The sequence below is a fragment of the Xiphophorus couchianus genome, chromosome 21 (assembly GCF_001444195.1).
Source record: "Xiphophorus couchianus chromosome 21, X_couchianus-1.0, whole genome shotgun sequence".
NCBI lineage: Eukaryota > Metazoa > Chordata > Actinopteri > Cyprinodontiformes > Poeciliidae > Xiphophorus > Xiphophorus couchianus.
The window spans coordinates 7,554,867-7,565,629 of record NC_040248.1 but is presented as its reverse complement, the minus strand read 5'-3'; the positions used below and the strand labels follow the sequence as shown (position 1 = coordinate 7,565,629).

Here is a 10,763-nt window from a genome sequence, read left to right as displayed (position 1 = left end):
CACAATACATTTAATCTCTATCTGGAAACATAGCATAGTTGAGACCATATTTAATTTGCTTTTGTAAATGTGGACTGACTGGCTGACCTTTGACCTCTGGAAAAGTATTAATATCTTTAAAATGATAGCAACACAAATGTTTCACACCAATTTTATTAAATTTGAAGAAAGTGTGGGACCAAAGTTCACTCTTGTTCTGGTCACAGAACAAAACAAGTAAATACCACTGGTTTTCCAGACTTTCCATTTCACAAACCAGTAAGTTCCCTAATCTTTAACATCTCTCCAGGCCATGTGTTGAAATGCAACTGGAATATTTTCCCCTCTAATATCAAGTCCAGTAAAAAGTTTCCCTTGTAGTTGAGTCAAACCACAAGTAAAAAAAAACCGACTCATTGTTTCGGTACAGCACTTTTAATGATACAATGGGTTGATGGGTTTGTTTCTTAACATGGGAAGAACTGTAAGTCAGTGAGGACTGGGTGAAAATACATTGTCTCCACAACCTTCATCTAAAAGACATTTCTGGTTCACAGGCAACCTGGAAATGTTCTCCAGTAACAAGGAATGATTTCAAACTAGATCAAACTTTAAAAAACTGAACAAAATTCAAGCTCATGAGGTTTTACAAGACACTGAAATGTGAACACAGGTTCTGAAGCTTCTAGCCTGTGAAAAAAAAAACATTATTGCTAAAATGTCCTGTTGAGATTCCCATACATGTGGTCGATTGTGGCTTAAAACAGGATATACCGCTTCTTTTTTTTTTATCTGTAGTCCTGCTAGGTTTTTATAGTGGCTCTTCAAACCCTGAGGTGAGTGTCTGAACGCTGCACTCCACTCATTTCCAGTCGTCGTTTCATCAAGGAAAAGCTGAGATGGCGTCGGGTTTTCAACACACAGAGCATACGTACGGGTGGACAGTGTAACAAGGAGTAAAATTAGTGACCTACAGTGAACCACAGGCTTTTGAATGTTTTTTTTTTCTTCTTTTTTAAATCCACCACAAAGTAGCAGCAGGTTTTTGTACGGTAAAACAACCATAATACGTGTAACACACAAAAAAGCAAGCAAGAACAAGGAGTACACTTGATGAGAATACTTTCCCCCTGTTTCAGGGGAGGATCGGCGGGAGACTCCTGCCTCTTCAGTCAACTATGGTGGTAAACAGGGATGCAAGACAAATAATGACATGACCTATTTCACATTCAATTTCATATCTATCCCCCCCGCCCCACTCTGCCAACCCCACAGAAATATAAGCTGATAATTACTCGAGGGCCGGTGAAAGTAATACAGATAAAATTCACGCTCTACCAACCTCGGACAGGCAGAGAGCAGGTACATGTTTTGTACAATAAAACATGTATGTACACTCACACAAATATATATATTTACATACATATATACACAGGAACAGCATAAACATAGACTTCTAGGTAAGTGCTAGGGTTTTGTTTTGAGTGGCTCTGTCTAAGCCATGCTATAAGGGTTAAGATAATACTGGTAGAGGAGGAATACACACATTCTTTGTACAGCGTGGATGAGCCTTCTTGGTTTTCTTCATTACTTTGTTTTCTTCAGGACACCTGCTGTGTGACCAGGGGTTTTACTGTGTGATAAGGTATTTATTTACATTAAATCCCACTTTAGGGAGAGACGTAGTGCAAGTCTGGCTGTCAGTCACTCAGGATGTGCACAAAAGACATGGGGAACACGCCTTTTCTATCCGGATCTCCTTCAATGTGTCCGATCTGGGAAGGGAAGCAGAAAACAAAGGATGAAATCTCGAAAATTTGTGAGGAAATCCAACCAGCACTGTGGATATTTCTGCCAGAACTCACCCACCACTCCTGGTCCTCTTCTCCTGTAACTATGATCACCTCTCCTTCAACGAACGTCAGCTCGTCGTCGTTGTCCGCCTGACAGTCGTAGATCGTCTTCACCCGCCGGGTTTTATTCTTACCCTGGACACACAAAAAGAAAAGCTAAAATAACTAATGCAAAACATCTTTTAGGGTGTCTTTAAATCAAAATAAGCAGAAACTGGCCACGCCCCTAACTCAACGTTTACACTCACACATGAAAATGACTGCAATTAGATTCACAATTTTACAACTTTACATCTTTGAAAAGCAGAAGTAGGGCCTCCTGCACAACTAACAAGAATGCAGGAAGTGATTTCTGGATGGTAAGTCAACAACTAAACACTTTTCTTTTCCAGCAGCCATTGTACATGACTACTTGAAAATGGGATCAAAACAACAATATTATCGGTTATCTCAATAATTTCTGCAACAATTTGTCGTCCAGAAAAATTTGCAATCATGACAAGGAGTAGTTGCTTTTAATAAAATAACATTGTACAATTCTCGTAAATAAAAAAAACAGAAACAATTTTTATCCAAAAGCTAAAAAGTGTTCATACTGTATTGATCTTCCTTGGGAGCGGCACCGGAGTCTCAGCAGTCCCCGGCGGCGTCCCGTTAGTGTCCTCTGTGGTTTGCTGTGATGGAGTCGCTATGTTCGCCACCTGCTGGTTGGGCGACGGCGAGTCTTGCTGCTGCGGCTGAGTTTGAGGTGGAGGGGGCGGCTGCGTTTGCGGCCTCTGCGTCGTTGAATCCCCAGCATGGGGCCGGGGAGCGGACTCGGACGTCCCCGGTTTGGGATGCAGGTCCGCCAGGTGCGGCTTGGGGGGAAGGTCTTTGAGCTGAGGTTTGGGCGGCAGGTCGCCCAGCTGGGGTTTAGGAGGGAGGTCAGAGAGCTGCGGCTTCGGAGGAAGTTCTCCCGGCTTCGGGGGAAGCTCAGAAACCTGCGGTTTGGGCGGCAGGTCGCCCAGCTGGGGTCTGTCAGCCAGGGGCGCCTTGTGTGCGGTTTCGGTTGGTGGCGGAGACTTCTGGAAGACCTCTGGAGGAAGGCTGGACTTGTCCACAGACGGATGGTGGATGGTGTCAATCTTTCTCAACGCCACTGGAGTGAAAACCACGAAGAAAAACGATAAACTAGGAAAATAATGACGGGGAATATCCAACATGTTGGTTTTAAAATACAAAATACTGGAATTTAACGTGAATATAGAAAGAAGAAAGGAAGGAAGGAAATAAGGAAAAGAGGAAGGAAAGAACCAAGGAAGGAAAGAAGGAAGGAAGTAGAGAAGGAAGGAAAAGAAGTAGGAAAGAAAACGGGAAGGAATGAATTAGAGAATGAAAGAAGAAAAGAAAGAAGGAAGGGAGGAAAAAAGGAAGGAACCAAGGAAATAAGAAAGGACAGAAAATGGAATGAAGGAAGTAGAGAAGAAAGGAGAAGAGGTAGAAAAGAAAACTGGAAGAATGGAAGGAAAGAAGAACAGAAAAAATGTTCCTGTCTGAATCTTGAACAGAGCGATAAAGGTCGCACCTTTCTGAGGTAGTTTGGGAAGAACCCTTGGACCAAGTGTCGACTTCGTGTTGCTTGAAGTAGTGCTGAAGAAATGTTAAATTTCAGACAAGATTAAGAAATTCGTCTTGTTTTCACAAAGAAAACCTTTAATGATTAAAAAGCGACAACAGAAGCGAGTCTGTTTCTGCGTTACCTTTGCTGCTGAGGAATGCCTTCAAACTTGTTGGACACGGGGGACATCTTACTGACCGGCGGAGGGGTGGAGTCGCTTCCTGAAATATTAACATTGGCGACAATAACAAAGGAAAAACTGAACGCCACATCAGAGCTCGGCCGGAGGAATTCAATAATTTGGTATAAATGTGGAAACAAATCAACATGCTGTGATGGTTAAAGAAAACAATGAGGGGAGGGTGTCTTCTGGCTGAGCTCTCCATGATGAGCATGTCATCTGAACTGCTGCTATTTACTCTGTGGACGGGTGGTGATGTGTGTGTGTGTGTGACAGGATGGAGAAAAACAGTTGGAGATGAATAATTACAAGACAATATACGAAGTCTTGTATACAATATAAAAAGTCAACTTCTTATGGGTTTGAACATAAATTAAACAGCTTTTGCTTATTAAATACCTGCAAGTAGCTTACTATGCTAGCGGTAAAGCTGAACTTTACTGCTAGCATAGCAAGTATGTATGTATGTATGTATGGATGGATGGATGGATGGATGGATGGATGGATGGATGGGTGGATGGATGGATGAACCAATGGACCAATGAAGGAATGGCTGAACCATTGGATGGATGGATGGACAGACAGACCAATGGATGGATGGACAGATCAATAATGGATGGATGGATGGATGGATGGATGGATGGATGGACGGACAGACCAATGGATGGATGGATGGATGAATGGATGGATGGACGGACCAATAATGGATGGATGGATGGATGGATGGATGGATGGATGGATTCAGAGAACATCTCGTCTACATCTCCATTCTGTATAGAAGCTCTTACTTCCCAACAGGAAGAGGCTAATAAATCATCTAAATATGGTTGAGCTTCACCAACAGGAAACTCTTTAGAAGTCTGATGGAGAAAATGACTTTTTGTTTCTATTTTTGGCTCCTGATCTCAAACAACAGCTCTTTATTTCCATCTGATATCTGGAGCGGACACCCCGAGTCGAGCCGGCTAGCTGCTGTTTTTCGTGTGCTTTGCGGTCTCACCCCCGGTTACTGCGCCCCCTTTACTGTGCGGACTGTGAGAGAGCGGGCTGGGTGGGTCGGACAGGGTGCGTTTGTGTCCAGGAGGCGGGGGCGGAGGTCTCTTCTTGGACAGGGTGGAGCTGCCTCCTGGTGTGAGTGTGGAGGGAGGGCCGGATGGGGGAGGAGCTGGAGGAGTGACACATAAGACACATGAGGCGATGAAGTCAACAAATCAAACAAAACTAGGGCTGGACGGTGTGGCTGAAAAAAGTATCACGATTTAAGAGTTTCATATTGGTCAATATTGATAATTACTGATTAGTTTTTTCTTTTAAATATCTGAAATACTACCGAAATGGGGGCATCACATATCCGTCAATAAATCAAGTAATTGCATAATAATTTCCATTTGTATTATTTATCTTCTTCTTTCTTTCTTTCCTTCTTTCTACCAAAAACTGGACGATAAAAGTCTTCAGCCTGGCGCATTGGTCTAAACTAATCCTTTTTTGAAGGACAATTTGTTTACAGATAATTCATGTTTAATATTATTTGTTTATGTTGTTTTATTTATTTATTCTAGATATTTAAAATGTCTTTCAGTTTCAGTATTAAATGTTCATTAGAATTTAAAGTTTAATGATCTTTGAGATTATTTTGCCATTATGGCGGACACATTTCACACCAGAGTTTAGGCTCTTATTGTGAAGGGGAGAGAGAAGACCAATGGTTGTCATTTGTTTTTGAGAATAAGGAGAGACTCAAAATATTTTTTCATCTCTTTCTGCTGACTTCCTCAACACAAGCATTATATTTCTTGAAAATGCTCTCAAAAATTCGATATCATCGTTTATCGCAATAACTTCTGGGACAATTTATCGTCCAGCAAAATTTGTTATTGTGACGACAGGCTTACTTTCTGGTTTTATCCACAGTTTTCAATTCACACCGTTATTATTAAGCTTATTTTTAAGCAGTCATAAGGCAACCGCTGCTGCGCATGTTACTCAACAAGTTGTTGCTAGGTAACCAAAGAGTGAGTGAATTAGTTGATTCCTTGTTTAGCTAGCTATAAGAAGTTGAATACTCTCTATATTGAATGTCCTATCAGATGTATTAATTACTGACATTGATCATATGTCTATTGGAATATATATTGTTATTGATTTATTGTCCAGCCCTAAACAAACCCAACAAAAATAATCCCCAAAGAGGGGATGGAGGAGTCAGAACAAAACAGCAAAATTGTCTGGATACAAATATAAGCCACTGGTGAAAGAATGGAGTCGGGATGCTTATTGGGGTTTTCTTCCTGAATTATGTCTAATGGGACTCTCTAGTTTACTAATGTAGAGTAAAGTAGGATGAAAGCAGCCAGTAGAGAGCTCAGCCAGAGAGCAATCAGCTGTGGTTAAAGGTTTACAGCTCAGCAATGGCAGGGCATCACTCCAGAAAGATTAAAAAAGTACATAGGCAAGCTAATAGCGAGCCTACATGGTTCAACCACCAAACTGCACATCTGAGCTGTAAAGAAGGAAACAAACCAAAGGGATAAAAAGGAGGGAAGAACTTAAACCAAGATATTCACTGATGTATGGTCGGGTGCCAGCCAGAGTGGCGTAGTGCGAATGAGAGCCAAGGAATGCCAAGTGTGGAGCTGAAAGAATAGAGAAACAAAAAAGAGAAAGAAAAACAGAGCGGAGATGAGGAGTGTGGGAGAGAATCTCTGAGCAAGTCGGCCTTTATGAAGCGCTGCTCCCACACACACGCTGGAAAATAAGATGAAACCTTATCAGTGACAAGCAAAGCAAAAAGAGAGGAGAAAATGGCGAACCAGCTGAAGAGTTAGCGGGTTAATCTGTGGATGTTGCTTACCATCTCAAAGATTGACTTTAACTATCTAACATGACCCTACAACAACAAGCTACAGCTAGTCATTAAAATCAGCTTCAGAGAACAAAAAATAACTGAACCTTTGAGCTGTTATGCAAACCTTTCCACATATTGTCAACCACAAACTTTAACTCATTTCATTGGAATATTATATTACAGAGGAACTTCTAAATGGACTTTGGAGGAGCTGCAGAAATCCACAGTTTGGGTAGGAAACCCACCAAATCCAACTTTTTCACAGCGATCTCAACGGTTCAACTGATATTTTCACCCCTCCAAAAAATCCAATCTGTGCCACGGAGGTACGTATCTAAGCGTCTGAACTCTGGACTGCGGATAAAATTCAACATTTATGTCATTGATGAGTCATGTGTTATAATTCTGCACCAGAAGAAGACAGACGGGGTAAATAAGGACATAAACAATGGCTGAAAATCATGCTTATAAAATTGCGAATAAAGTTTAAATCACAATCAGACCACTCTTAGCTCTTACTTCACATCCAAACAGATTTCGCTACAGACTGAGATTCAATGGGATGGCTTAGAGCCATGTGCTACATTGGCCTAGTCAAATTCCAGAATAAAATCCAATTAAAATTTTGTGACAATCTGTTTGAGTTTGAGCTAGAATGGGCAAAAGCTTTTAAATATGCTTCTACAGAAAAGACTCAAGGGACTGAATGAAAAACTCTGACAATTTTTAAAGAGTCATATTCACAATTATAGCCTACTTATAGGTTGGCGGTGGTAAATTATAACAACAAAAATAAAAATCATAAAAAAGTGAAGTTTGTGACTTAAACAGATTAAACAGCTTAATCAGCATTTTGTGATGTTTTTGACACTGATGACAAAATGTGGAAAAGGTCAATTGGTGTGAGTATCTTTTTCAAGCCTACAAACCAATAGAGTTCATTTCCTTTCCCAATAAACAGCAGAAACAGGCACAGAGTTGTAAATAAATGGACAGAAATGTCTTCAGTTAGAGACCAATTTACGTGACAAAGAGGTCAGTTGAAGGCTGGGACGTCCACCATGAGACGTCCACCATGAGACAGCCAACACTCTGATTAGATTTCAGGCCAACATGAGCAGCACAGTTCAGCTCTTTATTAGATTTGAACAAATTCACACTTCAACAGGCTGAGCTGAGTTCAACTCCAGATGTTTTGGGAACACTAGAAAAACTATATTCTTTTTTTGAGATTGCATTACTGGTTTTAACAATTACAAACACTAGTAATTTTTATGACTTCACAGATATAATATTTGTTCTTTTCCATCTTCCTACTTAGCGTAAGCATCAGATCATAAAATCTCACCCTGACATTTTTCTGAAAGCTAAAAAGTTATTGTTTCTTCTGTTATTGGAAATAACTGAGGTTCTATTTGGTTTAAATTCAAGTTAATAACTCAGACATTTATCCTGTCGACAATGACTACAGATGCAAAAAGAAATCAGCTCAAAATCTTTCAACCTTATTAGTCCTCCTCAGTGACTTCCTGGTCTGAAACTCAGTAATACTTTCTGATTAGTGAACAAACCACATGCTAACGCTACCGAATCAAGTTAACAGCTAAACTCTTTACTGTGGAAGTTGTTACTGAGTGAAAATTACACAATGTTAGTTGTTTTAAGTACATGCGGGAAGTTTTAAATGAAGTCGAGAGAGGAGAAGATAACAGGAAGGCCACACAGAGTAAAGCAAAGGTAGTAATGCTAACTGCTCTAATTGTGCTAATTGTAAAATAGAGTATATAAAATATAAAACCAGATGTTTACATACACTCAATAAAAAGATAGTGTATGAAGTGAAATATTAGTTGGCATAAGTAGGAGTCAACAAAAATAAACAGAAAGTGTTGCTGTAAATAGAAAAAAAAAACTGGTGTGAAAAAGAAAACTCTTCAAAAAGAAACAGAAGAGCTATAATGAAATTCTTGACAACTGCATTAACTGCAGCTTAAAGCTTAAAGGTCTGTTTTGCTCTGCAGCTGACACTGGAATAACAACAGATTAAACAGCTTAAGCAGCATTTTGTGATGTTTTTGACACTGATGATGTTGTGACAGAGGGAGGAGTGTTATTTTTAATTGCAATACTGCAGAGGCAGCACAACCATAATTGGACAAAGTGTGTTTCTAGTGTCCCTTTCTTTAACACAATCATCACCTGCCTTCTCCTGAGGCTGTGTTTTCCTCCAAGTTTACTTTATAAGTAATCCTAATGACACCTGATTTCTGCCCTCTGATCTGTGTGCTGACAAACTGCATACCACTGCAGGGTGTGTTGTGTGTTGTGTGTGTGTGTGTGTGTGTGTGTGGTGACTGAGCAAAGTGGAAATTTCCCACTAACCTGCTGCTAATTCTCTCCTGATAATAAATCCATATATGTTCAGATTCTCTCTACAGTAATAACACACACTGCAAAAGCACAAAGTCTATATTTTTGGTGAAGTTACTAGTGCAAGTGCCTTAGTAGAATTGAAATAAGACAAAAGTAACTTGCAAGTAAATTTATAGGATACAGCAGCTTGTTTTTAGTCAATAATTCCTTAATATTGATGAAAACGTTCTAGTTTCACTCCCTCCATTATTTCACAAGCAAAACTAGAACTTTTTCATATATATTAAAGAATTATTTCTTAAAACAAGCTCTTATATCTTGCTAAAAAGTTACTTGTAGGTTTTGTCTTATTTCAATTGCTAAGCAAACTAAGCTATTTGGACTATAAACTTGACCAAAAACACTTGGTAAGATTTTGAGTTTTTGCAGTGCACAGCCTTTTATGCCTCCTTGGATAAGAAGCTCACATTTGCATTGATATCTGCAGGATCCTGAATTTGAATTTCAAAAAGCAGACAAACTCTGAAACCCGGCTGGAATAACAGCGGACGCTCTCGGAGCAGGCATGTCTGACCTTTGCCCTGGTTCCTGGGCGGCAGCGGCGGCCCGTCAGCCACGGGGGAGGAGCTGAGGTCGGTGGAGGCGCTGTACATCTGGTTGGTGAAGGCGCTGTAGGAGAGCCGCTGCTGCTTGTCCCTCTGGCTGATGAAGCCAGGCAGGGAGAGCTTGTCGTGGGGCGACAGGCTGGAGGAGTGGCAGAAGCTCTGCGGTCTGGGAGAGCGGTCCTTCTTGATGGGACTGGGCTGGAGAGGGACGCGGACAAAGACACCAATCAGTCTCAAAATGACTTCCTGTAAAACTTCCTGAACATAAAAACCTGGAAAACTGAGGCATCAAGAACTAGAAAATAAAATACATCTTCTCTGTCAGTTGAACAAGTTTACTGCTACTTGTATGCAGAGGACTAAGTTTCCCTTAGTTGCTGTTGAATACTGGGAGACTATATTAACTACTATCTGCTTAAAAAATAAAACAAACAGATAATTTATGGCATTTTAATTGGTTTGAGTGTGGCTTGTCCAGAACACCATTCCTGCAAGAACCACAACTGTGTTGATATTTATATCTAATGCTTACAAACTTAGGCAGTGTGATTAATCTAATTACATTTTTTAATCAATTCACAGCATTAAATGAAACGCAATTTGTTTCAAAATTGTATGTCGGCACGACAGCCTTTCGCACGCCACATCAGATCGTTTTTGAAACAAAACTCAACTCCCAGTGGGGAAAGAATCGCAGCTTTTTTGACCATCACTGTTGTTTGCACATACCGCTTCTGCGTCAGATTTATGGGTGTACCAAAAACACAACACATAGATTCCTGCTCAGGACTTTATTTTTTATTTATTTATTTTTTATTATTTTTGTATTTAGAAAGACTTTATCTATTTAAGGTCGTACATGAGGAAGGAAGCAGAAAGTCGAAGTGATTTTATCCACACAGCACTTCTGGTACAAACAAACAGAATTGAACAAAAATGGGGAGCACCACCTCAAATAATAAATACCATAAAAACAAAACCTGTTCCTGACTTTTTATATGTAAAAAAGAAAAACGCGAATAATTGCATGAAGATTTCTAATGCAATAAAATCTATTTAATTAGTTAATATAAATTAAAGCAGCAAAGGCCTGGCCTTAAATTTTATGCTTCTATTTTTAAATTTTGTTTCTTAAAACCAGAAGATGTGGAGACATAAAGACCGAGTCATCACCTTGTCGTCCAGGTCGTCGTCGCTCTCGTCCATCTCCTCCAGTCTGAGGCTCCACTCGTACTCCACATGGATGTGAGGATTGAACTTCCCCTCTGCAGCCTGGACGAGCTGAATCAGAGAAAAAAAAGCACAAAAACACTAAAATCAACATCTA

At 40.1% G+C, this 10,763-nt stretch overlaps 1 protein-coding gene across 5 annotated transcripts in view; it reads right to left on the bottom strand.

Annotated features, from left to right (window-relative positions):
* Positions 1–395: 395 nt before the first annotated feature.
* The window catches only part of asap1b (ArfGAP with SH3 domain, ankyrin repeat and PH domain 1b), a 63,640-nt gene continuing 53,272 nt past the window's right edge, over positions 396–10,763 (bottom strand). For 2 of the 5 annotated variants that reach the window (XM_028004919.1, XM_028004920.1), the window contains 8 exons: positions 10,610–10,717; positions 9,406–9,634; positions 4,611–4,775; positions 3,572–3,650; positions 3,397–3,461; positions 2,429–2,970; positions 1,845–1,967; positions 396–1,754 (listed from right to left, as the gene is read on the bottom strand). In XM_028004919.1, coding sequence (XP_027860720.1) covers positions 1,680–1,754; positions 1,845–1,967; positions 2,429–2,970; positions 3,397–3,461; positions 3,572–3,650; positions 4,611–4,775; positions 9,406–9,634; positions 10,610–10,717 — 1,386 coding nt within the window. In that variant the 3' untranslated portion in view covers positions 396–1,679. Of the gene's footprint in view, positions 1,755–1,844; positions 1,968–2,428; positions 2,971–3,396; positions 3,462–3,571; positions 3,651–4,610; positions 4,776–6,177; positions 6,247–9,405; positions 9,635–10,609; positions 10,718–10,763 lie in introns of all 5 variants that reach the window. The other 3 variants (XM_028004922.1, XM_028004923.1, XM_028004921.1) reach the window with 2 other exon arrangements.